The sequence below is a fragment of the Alternaria arbusti genome (assembly GCF_024043155.1).
Source record: "Alternaria arbusti strain BMP 1465 chromosome Unknown scaffold_17, whole genome shotgun sequence".
Taxonomy (NCBI): domain Eukaryota; kingdom Fungi; phylum Ascomycota; class Dothideomycetes; order Pleosporales; family Pleosporaceae; genus Alternaria; species Alternaria arbusti.
This window is the reverse complement of record NW_026249957.1, coordinates 415,915-440,276: the sequence shown is the minus strand read 5'-3', so window position 1 is coordinate 440,276 and position 24,362 is coordinate 415,915. Positions and strand designations below refer to the sequence as shown.

At 54.5% G+C, this 24,362-nt stretch overlaps 7 protein-coding genes across 7 annotated transcripts; 4 read left to right on the top strand and 3 right to left on the bottom strand.

Annotated features, from left to right (window-relative positions):
* Window positions 1-232: 232 nt before the first annotated feature.
* J4E86_009511 (uncharacterized protein) lies at window positions 233-5,470 on the top strand (the record flags this gene model as incomplete). The annotated part of the gene is made up of 3 exons (XM_051450016.1): window positions 233-386; window positions 436-5,137; window positions 5,191-5,470. The coding sequence occupies 3 exons, from the start codon at window positions 233-235 to the stop codon at window positions 5,468-5,470; spliced, it is 5,136 nt and encodes a 1,711-aa protein (XP_051298861.1).
* A 1,607-nt stretch (window positions 5,471-7,077) lies between these two features.
* On the top strand, window positions 7,078-7,740 carry J4E86_009510 (uncharacterized protein; the record flags this gene model as incomplete). Its single annotated transcript, XM_051450015.1, has 1 exon — window positions 7,078-7,740. One exon carries the CDS (start codon window positions 7,078-7,080, stop codon window positions 7,738-7,740), a length of 663 nt encoding a protein of 220 aa, XP_051298860.1.
* Window positions 7,741-9,070: 1,330 nt separating this feature from the next.
* RPL2 (60S ribosomal protein L2) lies at window positions 9,071-10,070 on the top strand (the record flags this gene model as incomplete). The annotated part of the gene is made up of 5 exons (XM_051450014.1): window positions 9,071-9,172; window positions 9,246-9,306; window positions 9,364-9,458; window positions 9,514-9,819; window positions 9,870-10,070. The coding sequence occupies 5 exons, from the start codon at window positions 9,071-9,073 to the stop codon at window positions 10,068-10,070; spliced, it is 765 nt and encodes a 254-aa protein (XP_051298859.1).
* Window positions 10,071-10,436: 366 nt separating this feature from the next.
* J4E86_009508 (uncharacterized protein) lies at window positions 10,437-15,202 on the bottom strand (the record flags this gene model as incomplete). The annotated part of the gene is made up of 7 exons (XM_051450013.1): window positions 10,437-11,108; window positions 11,173-13,249; window positions 13,725-14,261; window positions 14,314-14,605; window positions 14,665-14,916; window positions 14,939-15,126; window positions 15,189-15,202. The coding sequence occupies 7 exons, from the start codon at window positions 15,200-15,202 to the stop codon at window positions 10,437-10,439; spliced, it is 4,032 nt and encodes a 1,343-aa protein (XP_051298858.1).
* A 1,343-nt stretch (window positions 15,203-16,545) lies between these two features.
* J4E86_009507 (uncharacterized protein) lies at window positions 16,546-19,467 on the bottom strand (the record flags this gene model as incomplete). Its single annotated transcript, XM_051450012.1, has 2 exons — window positions 16,546-16,598; window positions 16,809-19,467. The coding sequence occupies 2 exons, from the start codon at window positions 19,465-19,467 to the stop codon at window positions 16,546-16,548; spliced, it is 2,712 nt and encodes a 903-aa protein (XP_051298857.1).
* An 838-nt stretch (window positions 19,468-20,305) lies between these two features.
* Window positions 20,306-22,015, top strand: J4E86_009506 (uncharacterized protein; the record flags this gene model as incomplete). Its single annotated transcript, XM_051450011.1, has 3 exons — window positions 20,306-20,308; window positions 20,374-21,870; window positions 21,926-22,015. 3 exons carry the CDS (start codon window positions 20,306-20,308, stop codon window positions 22,013-22,015), a joined length of 1,590 nt encoding a protein of 529 aa, XP_051298856.1.
* Window positions 22,016-22,682: 667 nt separating this feature from the next.
* J4E86_009505 (uncharacterized protein) lies at window positions 22,683-24,104 on the bottom strand (the record flags this gene model as incomplete). Its single annotated transcript, XM_051450010.1, has 1 exon — window positions 22,683-24,104. The coding sequence occupies one exon, from the start codon at window positions 24,102-24,104 to the stop codon at window positions 22,683-22,685; it is 1,422 nt and encodes a 473-aa protein (XP_051298855.1).
* Between the last annotated feature and the right edge of the window lie 258 nt (window positions 24,105-24,362).

The following is a 24,362-nucleotide window of genomic DNA, read 5'->3' as shown; positions in this document are numbered from 1 at the left end:
TTCGCTCATTTGGTGCTACCTGTCCGCGGGCTTACGTCGACATCGCATCTGAAACATACCCGAGCATTCTGGCTAGGAATGACATAACCGAGTCAAAGTAATTTAACGACCGTCTAGCTCCCAGATCCGCCTGGGATTCATCTCACTGCCGAGCAGCTTCAATCCTTGCGCATAACTCCCGTAGCGCACATTGGCCTGTGATAGCCTGCCTTTCTCGTCGCCCACAAGCACCATGGCGTCCGACGAGAGGGAAATCGATCCTTCCGAGTTTGTGCAGCGGATTCAACGGCTGGGCGACCAGCGGGACCGCGAAGATGCCGAGCGCGTCAAGAAGCTCGAGGAGGAGCTGATACAGGGCCGCAGCGAGCGACTAGCGCGCAGAGCAGGTTTGTTTTTATGCCCGTTAGAGTTCACGACGGCTGTTGACCCAAACAGAGCGAGCCCGCTCCATCTCCCCCGACAAGCCATATACGCCCCAGTCCCCGCGCTCTCAAGCTGCCACGCCCCGAATGGTGCAGGAAAAGGCTGCCAGCACGCCCACGCCCGCCATGAGCCCGCCAAGTCAAGACGCCGCCCGCGACGACTCGCTGCAGCGCCTCACGAGCTCGCCCACGCCCTCCGCCCTCGACGACACCGAGCCCAAGAAGCCCGCCACCAGCGCCGCGGCATTGGGGCGCTCCGGCACCCTATCGTGGAACCAGAGGCCCAAGTCCGGCAGCATACGGCGGCCGCTGTCAGTCGCATCGCGGTCCCCCGAGCGCCCGTCAGCCAGCAACACGCCCGAGCCGCCCTCGTCGCCCGAGGCCAATCCCTCCAGAACCTCCATCGCCGCCTCGTTAGGCGCCAAGGACCCAGCCTTCTTCCGACAGACACAGGACAGTGGAAGGGGCGCAGCGGCATACAGGAAAAACCAGGACGAGGCGGCGTCAGAGACAGGCTCCGTGTCGGGCAGGAGACAGCTGCCGGGTATGTCACGCGAGTCTACCATAGAGCCCGAGGTCAGCAGCCCGCCTGCCGAAAGCATACGCTCCAGCTCGCCCGGCTCTCGCGGCGGCTCGGTACGCGGCAGCGCCATGCTGAGCAACCGCTTTTCCACCAACACGTCGGTATCAGGGGGCGACGCTGAGCCGCTCGCCAAGGGGCGCTCTCCTCTCCCAACGCTCGACTCCCAAAAGTTCGCCCCGCCGTCTGAACAAGGCTCTTCGATCGACGGTGGGGACAGCGAACGTGCCGCACGCGCCCTTGCCATGTCGCCGACACAAGGGAGGATTTCGCCCGAACGGGAACGATCTGCCTCGCCTACCAAGGGCATGGGCGGCTTCGTGCAAAGCGCCATGCTCAAGCGCAGCGATAGCGTAAGCAAGCGGTGGAGCACCCAGACACCGCCAGTCCTGAGCAGACAAAACTCTACCCTGAGCAACCGCGGAAGTGCCATAACAGGCTACGGCTCACTCTCCGGCCTCGACCGACCTAGTCTGAGCAGAGACAACTCCATCGAACCTTCGTCCTCCTCGCGTCCCGCCTCGAGTTACAGCAATGCGACCATCACGGGCGCCGACAAAGACAGCGCACCCAAAGACGAGTTCGTGAAGCCAGCCCTACCTCACCGTCACAGCCGAGCCAAGTCCGTCGCGTCTACCTTCAGCGACAAGGACGCACTCAACGACGACTTCTCGCCCCCGAGCCCCTCGAAGCGGTGGAGCCCTACAAAGTCGACTTGGCTGGAGAGTGCGCTGAGCAGGCCAGAGTCGCCCAAGCCGAAGCAAGCAGCGCCGGCGCAGCCTGCGTGGATGGCAGAGATCAACCGCATCAAGCAACAGCGCAGTAGTGTTGACCTGGGGAAAGGCAGCCCATTCGGAGAGCCATCGTCTGGTCGCACCTCGCCCATCAAGGACATACAACTGAAGCCTGTCGGTCTTCGCAGACCCGAGTCTCCCAAGAAGGAGGAAGGCGCTGAGCCCAAGAAGATGGAGACAGTCAAGGAGCAGTCTCCCAGCCCTACACCTGTATTGGCACCGAAGCCCTTGTTCGCCAAGAAGTCGGAATCTAAGCTCGCGACTGAGACACCAGCAGCGGCAGCTGAGCCTGAAGTCGTCAAGGACGCCCCTGAAAAGGCTGCTGTAGAAGCACCCGCTCCGACCCCCAACAAATCGCAATCACCGCCGCCAACAGCTGAACAACCAGCAACGCCCACCGAAGCCAAGCCGGTAGCATCGCGATTCACACAAGATACAGGCCGTGGATCTCCAGCGGCGAGGCCGAAAACCCCACCCAAGAAGGACTTCCGCGCCGGGCTGAAGCCACGCCGACCGCCTCCTGACAATTCGAAGAAGGATGGTGAGGTCAATGAGTTGCAGAACGTCTTTGGCCGGCTACGAAAGGCCGAAACCAAGAACTATGTTGCGCCTGACGTGCTCAAGGATAACATCACAAGAGGGAAGACCGCGCTTAATGTGACTGGTGGTCCCAAGCCCACCGTCCGGAAAGACGAGTTCAGGGAGAGCCTCATCAAGAGGAAATCTACCATCTTCGACAAGGCCCAGGAAGAGGGCTCTGCATTGAAGCGATCTGATAGCGCATCGAAACCATCTCCTCCAACACCCGAAGCTATTGCAAAGAAGAAGGGCCTGAACCGAGCAGACAGTGACCCAAAAGCTGGAGCCCCGAAAGAAGCAGAACCCATACCGGAAGCTTTGGCTAGGAGGAAAAGTTTAGCTGCGAACAGGCCTATCATGAACGACAAGCCAGCACAGCCCGCATCCTCTACGACAAAAGAGCCAGCCATGTCTGGCAAGCTCGCGGGTCGCTTTAACCCTGCACTAGCCGGTATGCTCGCTCGAGGTCCACCGCCTCTTGCGACGAACAAGTCTACATCAAGTGCTGAGGTAGACTTGTCTCCTATCAGGCCTGCGCAAGAAGAGAAGACTGGACCTGCCCCAGAGCTGCAACACATGACCAAGGGCCGCGCCCGCGGACCGAAGCGAAGGGCGCCGAAATCCACGACTGCCGGACCGGAAAAGACTCAGGACAAGGCTCAGGACAAGGTTGAGGAAAAGGCTCAAGAGAAGGTACCTACCGCTGCTGTTGCTCCTTTGGTGAAACCAGAGCATGTCCTTCCTAGCTCCGAGGTTTCCAAGACTAACGGAAAATCAGAGGAGCGACCAGTAGCCAGGACGCCGGTCAGACAGTCGTCGACTGATAAGCCTGCCACGCCTGCCAAATCATCGCGCATCTCTTCCGGAAATTTCGGAAAAGCCTCCACTCCGGAGCTCCCCAAAAAGCCAGAGTCTCTGGAGTTGGACCGCAGAGTGTCTGGATCTCAAGCCACCCCAAAGACGCCACGGCCCGAGTCTATCAACTCACCGAAACCATCATCACCAAGAGTACCGAATAAGCCAACATCTCAAGAATTTGAAAGACGGGTCTCTGGATCGCATACCACGCCGATGAAGTCTCCACTACCAAGGCCAGTCGAAACACCAACGTCCGCATCACCGACACCGACACCGACATCGCATTCTCGATTCTCCCGTCCACTCCCGACGTTGCCGCAAACAGTGCCTTCAAAACCAGCAGCGGAGAGTCCTAGATCAACGCCACTTAGGGAAATATCAACACCCAACGTAGAAATCTCACCACCCAAGGATGAGCCCTCGCCCGAGAAGACGACGTTTTCCTCGGTCAAGAGCGCCACCACTCTATGGGGTAGGTCGTCGGCGTCTTCATCGCCCGCTCCAACAAGGGTGAAGTCTCCCATCAAGCTACCAACGCAAGCGGACGAACAAGCTGCGATGAAAGACGCCGGACTGGTTCGCTCATCAGAGCCAGAAACCAAGGCCCTTCCCAACCCGCCACAGCCCAGCCAACAGTCACCGACTGAATCGAAACCTCTGCCACCGAAGCCGAAGCCTGTTGGCCTGGGCTTCAGCCTTGGTAGTCTGGGTGGATTTGTCGCGTCACGATCGCGAGACTCGAGTCCTCAATTGCCTAAGAACGCGCCTATGTCACCACCAGGGAGCGCAAACAGGCCATTCTCTGAGCCATCCATTGTGTCACCAACTATCCCAAAGCACGACGGGATGTTCGCCGACTTCTTTGATGAAGCGCCCGTTACTGAGGGCCAGCTTCCCGATAACGTAGACACCATGTACACACTAAAATCGCCACCACTTGACCTTGGTCCGTCAGGGAAGATTCGTACATTACGCAAGCAGATCCAAGAAGTAACCGGTGACGGGAGACTTACATCTATACCCATGCAAGAAGAGCATATCTTGTTCCAAGATTCAATGTACTTGTGCACGCACGTCTATGGTGATGCAAGGGGCGGAAGACACACGGACGTGTACCTATGGGCCGGCAATGGTGTGCCCGAACCTACTCTGGAAGATGTGCAACTCTTCGCAAAGAACCATGCACGACAGAACCAAGGGACGCTTCTAGTCATCCGTCAAGGTCAAGAGACACCGAACTTCTTTGAGGCTCTGGGTGGTATTGTCATCACACGACGTGGCGCAAAGCCAGGATCGAAGGAGTTCATGCTTTGTGGCCGTCGCCATCTCGGACACCTCGCCTTTGATGAAGTAGACTACTCTCTCAAGAGTCTATGCTCCGCCTTTCCCTACCTCGTCTCCACTTCGACCGGCAAGGTATACTTATGGAAAGGTCGCGGCTGTTCCGCTGAGGAGGTGTCCGGTGCTCGCCTCATGGGCATGGACCTTGCACCCACGGGCGACTACAACGAGATCGACGAGGGTGCCGAACCTCAAGCCTTCCTCAACAGCACATTTCCTCCCTCCCAAGTGCCAGCGAAGGGCCCTGCCATCCCACGCTCAGCAGACCACTGGCGCTACAAAGCCACATCGGATAAGTACCGCGTGCGTCTCTACAAGATTGAACAAACGACCGGCCAACCGGCAGGATGGGGCCAAGCACTCCAGGTGAGCAGCTCCTTTTTCGCACCGCTGCTGCGGAGACCGTCTTGGAACGCTGCTGAACAGAGGCCACAGACGCCGCTTACGCCCAAGACGCCGCACGGTGCTGTCAAGACCGAGGTCAAGGAGATTATGCCTTTCTCGCAGAGGGATCTGGAGCCGGAGAACGTATATGTACTTGACGCGTTCTTCGAGATGTACATGTAAGTTGCCTCGTCATTGCAGATGTCTGCCACAGTCCACTAATCCTTCGCAGTATCGTTGGCCCCTTGTCTCGCACACAAGCGCCTGCATTCTCCACGGCTCTGATGTTCGCGCAAGCCTACGGTATGCTTGCTGTATCGGAGGAAGACCGTCCGTTCATGCCCGTGACGACGGTCGTACTAGAAGGTGTACCTCGCGACATGAAGGTTCTGTTCCGACACTGGGACGACAAGCTCATCCCCGCTGCTGGCTTGATGAGCGGTAAACTTGGCCGAGGCAAGAGTTTGAGGATCGTCGGTTTGGAGAAAGCCATTGAGGCTACGCGGCGCTAGAGGGTGGGCGAAAGCATTCGTGCTTGTTACTGCGTTGTCATGAGCGTCTCGAAGGCGAATTGCATTTTTGCGCCTTACCTTCCATGTACATAAGTTATGCCTGCACTATATTCGGCGGCAGGTGCCTTAGGCTTGCACAACGGCGTCGCGGCGTCACTACGGACCGGCCTATGGCTGAAGTCGTCGAGGCAGTATTCTCGCTCACGCGACCTGTATATCATTACGTTGCTCAATCTCGTTCCCGGTTGATATCTGTTTCTCATTTCAACGGCCTTGTTTTTCAGCTGATGAAGAAACAACATCAATCTAGACCGTTGAAAAGAGCGTCGTTGTCAACATGAACGTGGGCCCAGAACATCGACAGAGCATGATCGGAAATGAGAGGGAGGTTCCCGCGGCGGGTACGCGATGTTTCAGCTGAACCGATGCAGGAACTGTTCACCCGCACTGGGCCGTATCCTTCTCGCCCTCTGGCTAGCACCACCGGTTCGATCTCGTTTCGCGGACTAATATGTAAATTTTCTGACCATGACTTTTGCCTTGGTGATGATCATTGATCTTCTAGGGTGTTCTGCCGTCTTTCTATTATCGGAACAAGTGGAGGAGACAGCACCTTGCGCCAAACTGGTGGAAACGTCATGACATGTGGCGCTGTCTCATGCGCATAGTGGCGGGCTGTGCCTCAGAAACATGAGGCGATGGATAGTTGATGCCCTAAGGGTGTTTCACCGGGGATCTGCATTGTAGTCTTGTTTGCATGACGGTGTTGTTGTGGGTCGTTCAGGCATTGCAGTTACTATTGTTTCTTCGATGGATGAAGTTGACTGCAAGAACACCGAGATAATGATGGACGAGTGTCGTTCACCTGTCCAAACCTTCTGTTGGTGAGAGTTTCGCGTGCTCCCGCCGGTACTTCTCTCGGCTCTCCGTAGCGGCCGCTGCTGGTGCTGACTTGCCTAAAGACGCCTGGATCCGTCTGACGCGATCAGCACAGGCACACATGACTATTTCCCCCTCCCTTACACCGCATTCACATTGTACTCTGTCACAGAACACGTCAATGCTGGCAGAATAGCCACCGGTATGTTTCTTCGCATGGCAGGAGGTCCCAGGGTATCCAAGCCTTCCCAAGCTTTTGCCGAGGGAAATAAGCACGCCGATCCATGCAACCATCTGCAGGAATGGGAGGAAACGCCAGGGCTTCCCCACAGAACACTATAGTCATCTACCGTAGCTTGACGGAGCTTAATTAATCGGGGGTACTGCTCATTTACACTACTGGTGGAATGGTCTGAGGACCAGGGTTCGAGCAACGGAATGCGTCCCCCGGGGCTCGGGAGCACGTTTGCATGCGGATAGTGGCAAGCGCTCAGATGGCGAGGCGACAGCGGCTTCGGTCATGGACCTTGAAACAATCGCAATATGTTTGGTGCGAGATGTTTACAGCCTTTTAACCGTCAAGTCGTATATAGACCAAGGCTTGGAAGGACGATTAAGCTCACCACCAAGCATCTACACAAGCAGCCTTCACTTCCACATTCTCTTCTTCACTACCAATCAACGTTCTTTTACAACAAACCCACTTTTCCAACCTTTCAATCTTCAAAATGGTTGCCTTCAGCTCTATGGTCCTCGGCCTCACCGCCATTGCCGGCTCTGCCTTTGCCGCACCCACTGCCGATGTCCCTGACTTCGAGCTCGGCTCCAAGAGCCTCGCCGCCCGCCAGGACTACAACCAGAACTACAAGACCTCTGGCAACGTCCAGTTCAGCCCCACCAACAACGGCTACAGCGTCAACTTCTCCAACGCCGGCGACTTCGTCGTTGGAAAGGGCTGGAACAAGGGCACGACCCGCAAGATCAACTTCCAGGGCTCCACCACGCCCCAAGCCGGCACTGTCCTCGTCTCCGTCTACGGATGGACCACCGGCCCCTTGGTCGAGTACTACATCCAGGAGTACACCTCCAACGGAGCTGGTTCCGCCCAGGGCACCAAGATGGGCCAGGTCACCTGCGACGGCTCCGTCTACGACATCTGGAAGCACACCCAGGTCAACCAGCCTTCCATCCAGGGCACCACCACCTTCACCCAGTACATCTCCAACCGTGTGAACAAGAGGCCCGGCAGCGGCACTGTCACCACCAAGTGCCACTTCGACGCCTGGGCCAAGCTCGGCATGAACCTCGGTCAGCACAACTACCAGACTCTTGCCACCGAGGGCTGGGGCAACGCTGCTGGCAAGTCCCAGTACACCATCACCGGCTCATAGAGTGTTGTTACACACTTTGTACGAGGGCCACTGAGTGGCTTGGACAATCGACCTGGATCAAGCATTGATTTGTTCGCTGGCGCAATGCAGTGGACTACTGAAGAGCTTGGTTGTTGAGGGTTTTCTTGTTGTAGATTTTGGTTTCTATCGTTCTTTCTTTTCGATTCTTTGGGGGTCTTGACATACTCCTCGCATGTACATATTGCATCTTTTTGCTGGAAAAAATTCACTCTGGTCTGTTGTCTTGAAGACAGACAGCTATAAAACTTGCTTCTTCTTGCTTGTGATGTTTCGCGTGATGTCGAAGTGAACAGTGACTACTGTGCAGCTTGGCGGGCGGCTCATGTGCGAACTTTCAACTTTACTACCAAGCCTAATATCCTTAACTTAATCCCTCTGGGGACGTAGATTCCGTGGACGACCAATGCCATAAAATCAGTATTTGGAGTCGGTTGAGAAAAGACGCAGGTGGTGTAGACTTCATCGCGATAACTTCAAGGTATGGACATCTTAAAGACTGAGGTTCAACAATTCTTCCGAATGTACTGTGATGACGTAGGGGTGTGTATCCGCCTTACAACGGCTACGAACATGTGTTCAGTTGGTGGTTGTATACTTGCGCTGTTCTGCTACAACTTCAAATGGAGAATGGGTGCAGTTTTAGAAGGTCCGGATTCCGCGGTCCAGAACACAGCCGAATGCGTTGGTTGATAAATAGCAGTTGTGTCGCATATATACTCGCGGTATCTGCCTTGCGCTTCTTTCGCTCCCATCATGCACTGAGGCAATGTTAGTAGGGCATGTGCACGCAACATACAAACTCGGGAAGACAGCCATCGTGTTTCGCCGAGGGCAGACTCTCTGAAAACCTCAAAGCTACCACAATCATCGCGCACTCCAAGGTACAATTCAATGACCAGCGCGGACAATGCCCAGGCCTCAATCTGAGTCAAGGATACATACTCTTCTCCGTTGGAACTTCTGGAATCCGGGCCGTGTAATTCGGTGATGTTCGTCTAACAAGCCACCGAAGTTGAGTTGGAACGCGTCTTCTCAACGAAGATTCGAGCGATGCGATCCTGATTTAGGGTTTCGTTTTGGCGGACCCTTTTCCATAGTAACAGCCGATATGATTCTTTGATGGATTGTGAGATTCGTAAATGACGCTCCTGCTGTTGTTGTTGATGACGAGCCTTCAGGGTGTCGCCCACGTTGGAGAATGTGGCCCGTGCACCCACTAAAAAATAAGCGACGTGGGCTCTTGTCGAAATACCTATCCATTGTGCGAACTCCAACGACCGACAATCCAACTCACATCAACACCGTCGTCATGGGTAGGGTCATTCGCAACCAACGTAAGGGTCGCGGCTCTATCTTCACGGCCAACACCCGCCTGAACAAGAACCCCGCCCAGTTCCGCACGCTCGACTTCGTACGTTCGCCGCCCGCATAATCGCGATATTGGACACACACACACACTGGGACATGAGGGCTAATGGGTGCAGGCTGAGCGCAATGGTTACATTCGGGGTGTCGTAAAGGAGATCGTCCACGACTCCGGTCGTGGTGAGTACCCAGTCGCGAATTGGACGTCTGGGCCATTTTTAACGATATCGTGAACAGGCGCTCCCCTCGCCAGGGTCACCTTCCGCAACCCCTACAAGTTCAAGCAGAACACCGAGACCTTCATCGCCAACGAGGGCATGTACACTGGCCAGGTCAGTCGAAATACTCTGGGCCGCAACAACGGGAATTATATCTAACATTGCCAAGTTCATCTACGCCGGAAAGAACGCTGCGCTCACCATCGGCAACGTCCTCCCCCTCGCTTCCGTCCCCGAAGGTACCGTCCTCACCAACGTCGAAGACAAGAACGGTGACCGTGGTGCGCTCGGCCGTACCTCCGGTAACTACGTGACCGTTATCGGCCACAACCCCGATGAGGGCAAGACCCGTGTCAAGCTCCCATCTGGCGCCAAGAAGGTCCTTCCCAGCTCATGCCGTGGTATGGTCGGTATCGTCGCTGGAGGTGGCCGCACAGACAAGCCTCTCATGAAGGCGTCGCGTGCTAAGCACAAGGTATGTGTTGTGATCGTATTTGGACCAGCGCAATCACTAACACCCGACAGTTCGCTGCCAAGCGCAACAGCTGGCCCAGGACTCGTGGTGTTGCCATGAACCCCGTCGACCATCCCCACGGTGGTGGTAACCACCAGCATATCGGTAAAGCCTCGACCATCTCCCGGTACGCCACCCAGGGTCAAAAGGCCGGTCTCATCGCCGCGCGGAGGACAGGTCTGCTCCGTGGTACCCAGAAGACAAAGGACTAGAGTGGTGCTTTGTGATCTGGTGGCGTTGGTCTACGACAGGAACGACAAAGATGCGGTCGGTTATTCTCTCCATACCTCTATATGCGGGTGGCCGGGCGTTATAACGAAATGGAAACTTCTCGGCAAGCTAGGCTTTCTTCTACTGTGGCTTGCATGCATGATAGGTTCTTAGGGAATGTGATTCCGAAAAATGCATCTGGTCTGAACTTCTGATATCGTCCACCATTCATTGTGTCTGTCTGTGCTGTGACGTTGTGTTCTCATACTAGATATGTTCTATAGCAGATCCCTCGAGGCATTCATGTCGCATGTATGCATGTCACGGCTTGATTCTTGGAATTGGACATTGCCACAGATCAACGACCCTCACGCTCCACCCATCTCCACATCGCCATCTCTGTCCTCTGCTTCGCTCTCAGTCCCAGTCCCACTACCCTCATCCCCGTCTTCCTTCTTCTTCTTCATCCTATAGTCCATATCCAACACGCGATAATGTTTCCTATCGTCGCCCAACACAACAATCACTCTTCTGCCCTTTCGTCCATTCACAACCAACTTCATCGGAGTGAACCGGCCTTCAAACACATGTTGCGTGTGCTTCTGAACCATCTCTCGCGTTACAACTATCTTATTTCGTGGTGACGGCGGCGGTGTGCCTTGTGGGAGAAAATGTTGCTGTAGCGAAGACTGCGGGAGCGGGGTGTAAGTGATGAGAGGGTGTTGGTGCGGTATATCGTTGGCGGCGGGTGTGTACGGTAGGGATACGATGACGTTTGATAGCGATTTATCGTCTGCGGGGAGCTGCAAGAGGATGAGAAGACAGGCGTCGTCTGCGAACTTTGCATCGAGGATCTTGATGTCTTTGGTCGATTGGGAGGCGGGAGAGAAGTCAAGGGTGGAGATGGCGTAGGCGTGGATGTCTCGCTGTAGATTGGATATACTCTGTGCGTGTGAGATGCGGTGGATGTGTAGGAGATTTGGGGATGAAGGGGGTGAGAGCGCGATGTAAGTGCTCATGCTGTCTGAGGTGAATGATGGCTGTGTGGTGTTAGTATGTATGACTTCTCGAGCGTTGGTGGAAGAAGGAAGTCGGGCAGCATACCTCAAACACCATCCTCATATCCAGTACGCCTATCTCCCCGGCCTCATCAATCTCTTCAAGAACAACACCAGAGTTCATCTGAATGTTGGCTTCCTGCCACCTACTAATCTGCTTCAGCAGCCCCGTGACACCTGTGCTCAAATGTCCGAGAACATGTTCAAGGCACAGCGCCTCCTCTTTGAAGGTCGCACCTTCCTTCAACAACTCGATAGCCTTCTTTGTATCCTCATAGCTCGCTTCCTCTCTCCCCTTGGCTTTACCATCCAATTGCGCCTCTGGTCTGAGAAACGGCGTAACATCCGACTTGGTAAGCCCGTACTGGATATACGCCAGTACCTGCGAGACATCGACCCCGGGATCGCGCTGTTCCATCTCAGCTCTAGACTGCGAGTCCAACTCCGTAGCCTCGAAGTCAATGGTGAATCTCAACCATTTACTGAAGCTGTGGAACTGTCTCTTCTCTTCCGATGCGTACAACATGGCTGTGTGGGCTAGCAATCGCATATTCTTCAGCGTCTCTAACAGCGATGAGAAGTCCGTCATTGGTCCGCTGAAGATCCAATCTCGGTCGTGGAACTGCGCAAGTCCACGCAGACGCGAGATGACTATGGAGCAACGGTCGAGTGCTGGAATGAGGTTCTCATGGAGCAGAGCGAGAAGCGTGGTGAAAGAAGAAGTAACGGTGTTGTCCCAGCGCTTATGTCCTGCTTCTGCCAACTCGTCGACAAGCCATTCTTTGAGAACAGGATTGCAGTTTCCTGTGCATGCTGTGTGGAAGAGGTTTGTGACAAGATCGCCTAGTTCCTTCTCTTCGAGTGTTTCGCTAATGTTCATCATGAACTTTCGGGGCAGGTCTTGCGCGTGCTTGAAGAAAGCGCGGACGCGTTGGAGGGTTTGGGTGATGTACAGGAGCAGGTTCTGTAGTTGTGATGTCTTTGCTGCAATGAGGTGCAGATAGATGCCTGCGGAGGGGATGAAGTTCAGTGTCAAAGGGACATAGGCGATGCTCTTCTTTTGGGGCGAGGTGGTCGATGACGTTTGCATCAGGAGGCTGTGTGTACAGCTGTACGGATGACTTGTATGTAGTATTGGCGTGCTCGACATGTTCCAGGCTCTCGGGAGCTGGACGTTGACTGTTTCAAGCGAGTCGTAAATCGATGGGTGGACGGTTCCACGGTCGGTCAGTCGAATGAACATGTCGACAGAGTTGTGGTCTTTCAGATGATGCGAATGCAGAAGCGAGTCCACCTCCGCTTGCGAACTGAACGCTCCAGTATCCGCCTGTGAGATGCGCATGAAGGGTAATGCAGGCGCAAGGGGGATTGCGGGGAGTTTAGGTAGTACCGATTCCATATCCATCATAGCAAGCTGATCCGGTAGGTCAGGCGCGATATCCAAGGTCTGGAAGTCCGGCTGCCGCTGCAGAAAGTCCTCCAGCGTGGTATCATCCTTGAACGCATCCCATTCCTCCGTCGTCGGATTGCCAAAGACATCAGTCTTCGCAGGCGTAACGCCGTTGGCATTCTTCGGTTCCAAGCCGGTGCGCTTCTTCACAGTCTCCACATTGATGAAGTTCAGGCCCCAGCCTATACACCTTACCCTAGCTGGATTCTCATCTTCTACCATGCTACTAGTGGCGCCCTCGACTTCCGGCAACATGACGTCCTTGTGCGTAACCTTCCCCGTCTCGGCGCTCACCAAGTCCGTGCTTCCATCGCTCCAACTGACAGCGATGCTCTTGCCGTTGAACTCCCACTGCAGCGCATCGACGCGCAAATCCTCGCTCTTTCTTTTCAGTCCAAATGCTCTTTGACCATTGATTCGGTAGACGTCGAGGCTCTCCTCATCGGTGACTAGCGCTATGAGATCCATGGTAGGGCAGTACGAGATGAGATGTGGATGTATCGGGCGCAGCAAGATCTTCTCCGCTTGCTGCAATAACTGCGGCCCATTGCTCGAGTCGGTCGTGGCCATGGCTGTAAGTTTCCGGCCCCAAAGGCCGTTGCTGAGGAAGTCGGTTCGTACGTGGAGGATGATGGTTTGTTTGTGCACATGGAAGTCGCGTTCTAGACCAGATCTGTGCCTAGCGCGCTCGCGCTATCACGTTGTTCAACATGACAAGAGCCAAGAAATGCAGGAACGGACAGTAATTTGTCTGCAACATGTTATCGTGCGAGATATACTTCTCAAAGAGGTAGTAAAGTACATGACACGTGAACTTGATGCCTGTTAATTGAACATAAGAAATATTTGCAATTCGAGTGCTAAAGAAAGATACCATCCTTCCTCTATGCCTTCTGGGTATACATATCATGCTATCATAGTACAAGTACAAGTGGCCGGCACCTTAATCCGAGGCGCCTGTTCCGCTACCCTAAACCCCATGTTACAAATTTCACCTCAAACGCCACGATGCGATACAATGCAGTTCCGCAAACCAGTCGTGTCCTCAAACGTAGGACTTGTCTCCGAATGTGTTGAGACGCCCAAGACTGGCAAAAGCCTGCACCCATCGACTGTCATCATCGGTCGACCTGTTTCATCGGACTGACGAGTTCCTCTTAGGTTGTACCGACTCTTTTTGCACACGCCCTCTGCCTGTGCCGCTGAGTCTACCATTTAACCTTGCCTCCTCGTCGAAGCTTGTTCGTTTGGTGTTTTGGCCACCCTCCAAATCATCGTCGCTGTCGGCCAAATCTCCAAGCTCGAACTGGTTCTCAACGTCGTAGTCATGCATCAGCGCGCTACGGTCGCCAGCGTCCGCATAACTAGGTCTGCCATCACGAACGACACCAATCGACTGTCGCTCAAACAGCTCTTCGCTGCGCCGCGCTTGCATACTGCGTCTTGTAGGAAAACCGGATATGGCGTCAGAAGGCGGGCCGTCGGTGAAACGCGAGCCGAATGCTTTGCTGCCGTTCGGGTCTTCGCGCGAAAGGTTCAATAAATATACGCCGGAGAAGATGATGAGGAAACCGCAGAGCAGGGAAATGGTATTGACAGCAGACGTGGTGTTGAATCCCTGGAAGAGGAGGCAGGACGCGACGAGGGTGCAAGTCGTGAACATGACGTAGTAGAGGGGGTTGACACTGTAGTGGTGCGTTAGCACTCGCTGGTGAAACTTGAGGATGCAGAACGTACATGTTTGTCGAGAACTGGCTCAAGGCCTTGTTGAAGTAGTTCATCTGTGTGAGAATGCATCCGACCACCAAGATTACGAAAACGTATGTGGAGGGGTGCGTGAACTGGTTGTTCCCCGCAAATGTCATCTTGAGGGCGATACCGAAGGCCTTGATGAACATGATGGAAACGGAGCCGGCGGTCGAGCAAATAGAGAGGTAAATGAGCGGGTTCTTGCGACCGTACTTGGGCGCAACACTGTAGATCATGAAGATGCAGAAGACGACACAGAAAGCGCAGTAGAAGAGGAATCCTAAAAACGTTGCGTTAGTCTCTGTCGTAGCCTAACGGCAGAAGCGCGCCTAAACGTACCTGGCTGAAGCGCAAGGTTCAAGATCTCCTCAACGGACTCAACCTCTTTATCCGGCGGCGCATGTAGCACGATAATGACAGATCCGATAAGACATATCGCACAGCCAATCTTGCCCAGAAGTCCTAATTGTTCGTCCAGGAAGTATGAGCCGAGTACCGCACCGATAAGAACTGAAAGGGCGCCGAGGGGAGTTACGAGAATGGCAGGCGCGAAGGCGTATGCCGCGAAGTTGAAGATCTCGCCGAGTACCACTGTATGCCATCAGTCACGCACACGGCGTAGCATCGCGTGTGCACCCACTCGTTGTTATGCCGGCCCACCACACAGGATTCTGTAGGTATCCAAAACCGTCGCCGTTGAAGCCCTGCTTCTCCATCGAGGCATTGAGGCCCTTCTTCGTAATGACAAAACTTGCGCCAATGGCTAGTGACGAGCTCACGGCCAGCATGAGTCCTACATATCTGTCCTTATCGTCAGTTCCTGGGGCTTTTCGTGCAGGACAGCGTGCCTTGGCGCAACGTACTTGTCTTCGACCATTTTGCCGGTTGTTGTAGGCCTATGCGACCTGTCTTGGTTCTTTGCGGCCAGGTAATATCAATATCGACGTCGCTGTGAATGTGCGCAGGCGATAGCAACGGGCGTGGGTGGTGTGAAGCTAGTGCGCGGCGGTTGACGTTGGATTGCGCGGACTGGGGTTATCGATAGGCGCCTGTGTCGTGGCCTGCCGAGGAGGAAGGAAGGACGCCAGTGGAAGGAGCGATGATGCGCAAGCGCCGAGTTGACTGACTGACCGAGCGACTGCGACGGACGATAGATATGATATGCAGGTGCGATGGCAGATGCAACGGAAGAGGTGGTGGGTTGGGGATGCTTGCGCAAGAAGCGATTCGCGTTTCACCAAACGCTGGTTCCTGTGCCGAGCCAAGGATCGAGTGACTGCAACAAAGGTGGGCGAGACGTCTAGACGTGTCGAGGGAGCAAGCGAGCGCGGGGAATCTCGTGACCAAGGGCACGATCCAGCGACAATGAACGAGAGTGAGAACGAGTGCAATGATTCAGGGCTGTGTTGTGATGATTGACCAAGATGCGTGCGCGTCTGTCTATCTATCGATAAACCGTTTCCCAACAAGGTGGCGTGCCGTATCGGTCTCGCCAGTGCCATGACCCCAAGGTTTCACGGCGGCTTGCGTCTTACGCAGGGGCTTCTTTTTTAGCTTCCCCTGTCCCCGTCCTCACGCCTCACCCACGCTAGGGTTAGAGCCTGTCGATCTCCTCGTCAGACAAAGACGCGGCATTCCATCCTGCAATATCTAGCCGCAAATATAGCTATAATTCTCCCTTGGCTTTGCGCGCCCTCATCTCTACAAGTGACATGTACCAGGAACAGCTGTGGGTGGAGTCAAATTGCCAATAGTGCCGTCTCCAGCTCGAGTGCTGCGCCTCGTGATGATCCGTCTAGTGTCCTCAGGCGCAACCAAAATAGCATACCTCGTAATCGCTCCCCACAACATGCAATCGAGAATGATTACGTCGCTGTGCTGATCGTGGTTCACGTAACAATTCACCACCGAGGTATGCCCAGGTGGCCAAGGATCACTCTGTGCATGTGACTTTTCGATTCAGGCTCTCCAACTCAGGGTTGAAATTGCCTAGAGTCCCTTCAGGGTATCCTGAACTTCGACTCAAAACATCGGGTATATGGCTCGAGACACCTTAAGATTCCATCTCTCCACCACCAGATCCTCCACCGCCCCTGGACATATTGTCCTGACCTCCGCATACTCCAAGAAATTGCGCAGAAGAAAGAAACATCGCCCAAATTGCAATCCCTGTAGTGGCAGGGCATAACGCAAAGAAAACGCGCAAGAAGATGCACTCTCTTACCTTTTGGTAACCATGGTCCTCCACAAGGTTTGGTATCTGGCGGCGCGCGCTGCATGGTCGGACCTGTTATTAGTATACATCATATTAGTTCAAGGGCGCACTGAGTTGAAGAAAGGGCGGAAATGAAGCTGCTTGTTAGTAGAGTCGAAAACCCGGTAGACTTTGAGGACGGCGGGCCTTCATACTCTGGGGCGCTTGGCGTCTGGTGCAAGATAGTCAGCGCATGAGTTTCGCCTATGTATAAAGATCGTGAGCTTACCTATAGAGTCAGATGCAATATCCGCTCCATGTCCAGCCTCGTCGATGGATCGCTTTTGTCCTTGTGGGGACACATCATTGGTATCGTTAGACGAGGCCGTTGTAGGATCTGCAGCCGAAGACGTTGCGTTCGCAGTCTGTCCAGCCACACCGTCCTCTCCGTCTTGGGCGTCGGTGTGATCATGTGCAATGGCCGGCATCTCTGAACCCTCTTGAGCAAGATCCGGGTCGGCGTCCCACTCAGGATTGTTTTCCAGATCCAGGAAGTCGTCCGTACCGTTCACATCGTTGCCATCCGTCACATCGGCGCCAGCAACGTTGAACTCGTCTCCATTCATGAAGTCCAGATCTGCCTGTTCGTCCAGGTCCTGATACTCTTGGGTGGCGAAGTCTTGGTTAGTGTCGCCGTCGTATGCGTCTGCACCATAGTCATCTGTTCCATCCGCTTGAAAGTCCTGGAAGGGGTCTTCTTCGTCGAAAGCTTGCACAAAGTCCTGGTACGACTGCTCATTGTCGTCGTTGCCTTCGGTCTGGTCATGTACTACCTCGCCATGAGCGTCTTCGCCAGCTTCCTCAGCGTTCTCGGCAGCATCCTCATTGTGGCTGGATGAGCCTACGATGAAGTCATGTCCATCTGCGTTGGCAGATTCATCGCCTTGGAGCGTCGCGGACGAGGGTGACGGCTCATTAGCGGAAGCATCTTCAGGTCCCTTGACATCCACGGCCGGTTCGTCTTCTTCGTCACTGTAGTCAATCAAGTCATCTTGCTCCTGCAAGCGAAGGGCCTCCGACTCGGCGTCGGTCTTCTCGCTTGGTTTGGGACTCTCTTGTTGAGGTTGCTCCACAACTTCCTGAGGGTTTGTGGATATGTCACTAGAATTAGCAGCTTGCACACTGTGGCTTTCTTCAGGGGCCGGTGCTAGCTCCTCTTCTGGCAAATGTGCAACATCAACTTCTTCGCGCTCTGGATCCTCCACACCATCGCCCTGTTGAGCATTCTGCTCAGCGGGTTCTTCGTTCTGATTGAGCTCATCGTAAGAAGCATGATCGACCGATGTGTGCTCCACCTCATGCACATCCACCCCCTCGCCATCATGGGCCTCTTGCTCATCTTCTGCTTCGTCATGGTAATGCTCGCCGTCGTAGGCCTCTTGTTCATCTTCTCTTTCGTTGTGGTCACCCTTGCCGTCATGTTCTGATGCCTGTGCTTCAGCATTCGCAGACTCCGGCTCCTCAACATGATCGCCTGCTTCTTCTCGCTGCTCACCGTACGCTGATTCCTGCTCCTGGGTGTCCCACTCAGTGGGCTCATCACTAGAAGCCCCAACAATCATGCCAGCGAAATGAGTCTCACCAGCGACAACGGCAGCCTCAAAAGCAGAATAGCCGCTTCCTTGGTCGGCAAATTTCGCGATGTCTGAGAGCAGAGTAGCGAAGCGCGGTCGAAGCATCAAAGAGATATAAAAGGAGTCTGGGTTGTTGTTGCCATCTTGTGCATGAAGCGAACGGTAGTATCCCACGAGACGCTCAAGCGAAACAGCTACACATGCCGTGTTGTCTTCGAAGATTTCCAGGTTCTGCAGGTGCTCAAATTTGAAGCCGATCTCTGTCTCGTTTGACACATCCTCACACAGGGACATACGGCATGCTTGGAAGAGGTCTGACAAACTAGCCTTTGCAAGCGAGATGTCCTGAATGAGCCAGTCTCCACTGTTGTCGTAGTCATGCTGCTTGAAAAGCCAATACTCTTCGCCATGGAGGTTCACGGTGACAGATGGAAATTCAGATGAGTCACTGTCATGATGCTCGCTGTCATCAGCAGTAGCTTCTTGTTCATAGCCGTGGTGTGTCGAGTCTTGATCTTGGGTTTCACCATCTGCATGTTGTTCCTGGCCTGGCAACATGACACCGCCGTCACCATCATCATTCTGACTGTCTTCTTCGTTCTCGTCGACCGATTGCGGGTGGGGTGAGGGTGCGGCTCCATGCGCCGCTGCGCGCGTCGGGCTGTCATCAGCTACGGTCTGGGGCTCTCGGTGCGGGCTGGGCGACTTGATATCTGCAGACATGGGAAGTAGAGCTTGCACATCAGCGGGTATCTCATCTTGCTGTTCAGTCATCTCCTTAGGCAGTTCGTCATGTACCGCCTGCGCGTCCGAGTAGTAGCTTGCGTAGCTTTCGGTTCGCAGCCACGGTGAACGTAGCTCGGGGTTATGGTAGTCGTCGCCCTCCTCCTCGGAATAGTCGATTAGGTCGTCATCTTGATGCGAGGTATTCGTCTGGATCGGGGGAAGGTTGACTGCGGCAGGCTGTGGTGACTGTGTGGGCTGTGCGGACTGATCGGGCTGTACAACAGGCTGGTCAACGAGTGTGACGCCTTGATCTTCCTGGAAACTATAATCATCCTCGATCACGTCCTCTTGGTCGACCATGAAATCGTCCTGCTCGCCAGGCACGGTCTGAGCATCCACGTCGTTGACCGAGGCTGCATCGTTCATGGACATCTCTTCGTCCTGGGGCTGGGGAGGCGGAGGGTCGAGATCTAAGTCGATGTCACCATCGTCAAAGTCGATGCCGCCATCGTCGGAATGCAGATCCATGTTGTCGTCGTCGGCAGTTGCGAATTCGAAACCTGGTATTGTGTGTGCTGCGGCAGCCATGGTATGCGATCAAGGGTGCAAATGAGGTGTTTGCAGGCGTTGTTTGTCGGTCGAAACGCGTAGAATAAAAGGAGTGTGAGAAGCGCGTCACAGCCAGGTGCGAGTCACTAGGTGGGTGGCGATGCGGCAAACCGGGGTTTGTGGTGAGTGCGCAGCGTCGCTCAGAGGTTAGAAGGGCATGGCGATGAGTTTCGCGCGGAATTTACGATGGTGAGAGCCTGTACGCGGTGAGGATGAGGAGGCTTGTCTGGAAATTGAACAAAGGAAGCACGGTGGTGTTCACGCTAAGATTGGAAAGTGCTTTGGCGCAAGCGGGCAAGTGGCAGGTGCCAAGGTGGTTTCACTTACACTTGACGCAGATGCACTGTATAGTTTTTGAATGTTGCTGCTCGCGACGGCGCAACAGATATCTCGTGTAGAAAAGCGGGAGAAGTAGTCAAGTTGCAGCTTGCAGGTGTTGTCAAACAGGCCAGCGGAGGGGAAGCTGCGTCAGTGAGGATTTGCCGCTAGGCAGACGGAAGCTGCACGTGACCACAGGTGTCCACTTTGGAACCTCCAGGTGTTGCGACTGGTGCAGTTGGGCTGGCTCAGTGACCTGTCCAGCTCGCGTCCTGGTTTTGATACAATCGTGTCGTGTTCTTGTTTCTTCGTATTGAACACGTCTTCTCACCCTCCATAAATTCAAAAGGCGGAATCGTGTTCCTTAGCAACTTGCTGACGGACAATATTCCCCTCCACATTCGACAACGCGGCCTCAAGTCCAGGGACATTGTACACGAAGCCACCACACTCCACACAGCGCCGTCTACCCCCGTGACCCCTACAAACTCTAGACACGATGGTATGAGACTACACAGAAGACAATTGGGTGCGCCTCCCTCCACAACACCAAGCTGACGAAGCCAGGTGGTCCTCGCAGCTTCGATATGCACCCGAGGCGGCAAGGCGGTCGTCTCCCGCCAATTCCGCGAGATGCAGCGCTCCCGTATTGAAGCCCTCCTCGCATCCTTCCCCAAGCTCGCCGATAGCGGCACCCAGCACACGACCTGCGAACAGGACAACGTGCGCTACGTATACCAACCCCTCGACGAACTCTACATGGTTCTGATCACCAACCTACAATCCAACATTCTGCAAGACATCAACTCGCTGCACCTGTTCGCTCAGGTTGTCTCTTCGATATGCAAATCCCTCGACGAGCGTGAGATCCAGAAGAATGCCTTTGAGCTTCTCACTGCCTTCGACGAGATCGTCACATTGGGTTACAGGGAAAACCTGACCATGAGCCAGATCAAGACCTTCTTGGACATGGAGTCGCATGAGGAGCGCATCCAGGAAATCATCGCACGGAATAAGGAGCTCGAGGCGTCAGAAGAGCGCAAGCGCCGGGCCAAGCAGCTCGAGATGCAAAGGAAGGAGATGTCAAGATCCCAGCGAGCAGGTGGAGGCATGGGAGGCGGTATGGGCAGCGGAATGGGCGGTGGCATGGGCGGTCGTTCACCTTCGTATCCCGCCTTCACACCCAGCGTGCCTACGACCAACGTCACCGACACGTACGACAGCTACGAAGCCGAAAAGAAGAAGGCCACCAGCAAGCCATTGGCTCTGGGCAAAAAGGGCATGCAACTCGGCAAGAAGAACAAGACCAACAACATGTACGAGCAAGTCACTGGCGAACAGGCGCCAGCAGAGGAGCAACCGCTCGTCGCACCCAAGTCGTCTGCCCCCGCTGCGGTCGCTCCAGCAAGCGCACGCCAATCCACCTCGACCGATCGCGAGGCCGTACACATCACGACCAACGAGACTATCTCCGCCCGCCTGGATCGTGAGGGTCTTCTCAAGTCCTTCGAAGTCAAGGGCGAGATGCAACTCAAGATTACCGACCCCTCCCTCACGCAAGTCAAGCTCGACCTGGCCACCGGCGACACTCGCGGCGCACAGCTGATGACACATCCCAAGGTTGACAAGGCGGTCTTTAGGAATGACAAGGTCCTTCAGTTGGCCGACACAAGCAAGGGCTTCCCTTCCAACATGGGCATAGGAGTCATGAAGTGGAAGCTCGCACCACGGCCCGACGACATCTCCGACCCACCTATCACCTTCCGCGTATGGGTCGAGGACTCAGGCAACATGTACAACATCACTGTGGAGTACGAGCTCACCGGCGGTGATTCGTTGAAGGATGTCACCGTCACTATCCCATACCAGACCGACGAGCCCAACGTTTCGAGTTTCGACGCCGTATACGAAGTCAGCGGTGACAGCATTGAGTGGAACATTGGTGCTGTGGACGATGCGAACAGCTCCGGTAGCTTCGAATTCGAGGCCCAGGCTGGCAGTGATTCTGAGTTCTTCCCGATGAACGTCCGGTTCAGCAAGGCCACACCATTCGTGGATGTCGATGTAAGTCATCTCCACTCGCATTTCTTGGTATCTTCAAAGCTAATAAACGGCACAGGTATCCTCTGTGACCCTCCTTTCCATGGGCCAGGAGATCAGCTTCTCCAAGGACGTCAAGTCTGTTGCTGAGAACTACACGATCTCATAGAAGTCGGAATGATACGGTGAAGGTGCTAGAGTTGGACGATCAAAGAGCTAGTCGGGATGTCTCATCGGTAGCTCTCTGCCCAGGAGATTACTGCCCAGATAGACGAAGTGAAATGAGAAGATTTACACTGAACACTGCACTTTGTGTGACTTATCGCATTTCGCCCAACCACTGAACCAACCCTTGATCATTAAAGCTTCTCCGTCAAGAAAGATATGTATCTGCATTCATCAACACACAAGGAAAAAGAACCATTATTGTCAAATATCTTGTTTCGTTCTCAACACGTCACGATGCTACTATCTACTCTCTCAAAACATCATTCTGTATCTATCTGTTCATGCTATCTTCATATCTCCTCCCAACCTCACACAAACGTATGTATACGTGTGCGTGGTATATCATTGATTCAAGTAAGCCTCCCCTGCAATGCGCTGCTAAGTCGCTAGATAATCGCGTCGATGGTATCTGAAAAAGCGGGAGAAAAAACAACAAAAGTCGGATGCTGTACATGAAAAAAAAAGCGTATCTGGAAAGGCGAAGACGCAGAGATCTATTCGGCCGTAAAAGAAGCTGGAAAAGGCGGACATGTCGCGCGAAGATATGCGAGAAGTAAATGTTGCGGATGTGGTAAGCTAAGCATCGATGCCGTAGACTGGGTTCATGTTCAGATAACAGCATCGCCGAGAAAGGCAAAATCCTCCATAAGCGCATGCACACCACTCATCGAACTCTCCCTCTGCACACTAATCGAGCGCTGCAAGCGCTCCGTCTCCGCAACGACCGTCGACTCCGCAAGCGTAGTCTTACTCCCGACGTCATGCTCGGGCAGACTATACTGGAAGCCAAGTCCAAAGCAAGCCGCTTGGCGCCGTGACGAGCGCCGCGACGACGCGTCAGAGTGCTGCGTCTCGACCTTGAAGAGGTCGGAGCCGAAGGTTGAGATGCGGAGTTCGTTGAGTTGGGGTGGGGTGGAGAGGCGGTAGGGGGATTGGACGTCTTCTTCTGACTCTTCTTCTTCTTCTTCATTGTCGGTGGTGTCGGTGGAGATGGTTTGGATTTCAGGGACCGTGGAGGTGTGCTTTGGGGAGGTGGCTTGCCGGGGTGAGGCGTAGGAGTAGTGGATTAGAAGGCCTTGGGGCGTGTCAATGTCGCTTTCGTTGCTGGTGAGGGAGCTGAAGGTGGGCGAGAGGACGGCGTCGTCGTTGTTGTCCGAGATGGGTGAGTTGTAGCCGATGGAGTCGTTGCTCCAGGTGGAGAAGTGGCTGCGTGCTTTGTCTTGGAAAGACACGCTGAAGTTGTTGAGACGCTCGTCGTCTTCGTCTTCTTCGAACTCGTTTTCTGGCTCGCTGGCTGGTAGTTCGCTGATTGTGGCTTCGTTGCATGCGTAGAGTGGTGCGGGTATCAGATAGCGAGGAAGGGCTGGAAGCTCTTTGTCCAGTGGTGACTGTCGGAGGTTTGTGCTTTGGTTGCCACCGTGGCTTGAGGTGGGTCGCTCATTAGACATAGGAGCACCGAGGAAGGTCGACGGGCGTGAGAGTACAGGCGCAGATGGGGTGTCATCCTCCACCACACGATCCTCCACTTCGAAGTCTTCTTGAAGCTTAGGAGACGAAAGCCAAGGGTCATTAGAGAACAGGTAATGCTGGGTTCGTCTTGTGTCGCTAGAGTTGGCACGAAGGCGACTTTGCTCGACCTTGAACTCGCTTGTGATCACAGTTGAGGGAACGTGTGAGCGGCGACGCCTGGTAGGGCGCTCATCGGGAGTGGGCAGCTCTGCAGGTCCAAACAATGAGTCGTGGACGGGATCAACAGGATGCGATGCCAGCGGAGAGAACTCCCTTCGGATGTTCGGCACTGCGCGCGACGTTGTTGTGGTGGGTATCTCCACCTCTCTGATAGACTCGATTGAGGGTCGGTACACAGACAACGGAATGAGGTTGAGCTCCTCTCCTCCACTGACAAGCACTGGCGCACTGATGTCTAGCTCTCTGGTCTTTGATCCACTGCGATTTCTCGAAGCTGATCGTTTCGATGCCAACTTCTCTTTCAGAACCTTAAAGTCCGGGAAAATGGGAGTAGACGGCATGTAGGGGGATGCTGATGCGCTTCGGGCATGGCGCATTACATGTGGAGACAGTAAGCCTTCTGTGGGTGGATGCGTCGCTGATTTTGGGGTCCACGGCGAAGGCAGAGGCAAAGTGTAGGCCTCGCCACTACTACCTGATCTCGAAGGCAGCAGAGGCCTTAGACTCGCAGGTGGTACTGGAGTCAGATACCTATCTTTGGGGTCGCGTGTGAAAGCGGAAGAGGTATCTGAGATGCTGCGGCTGTGTCCCCCTTCGCG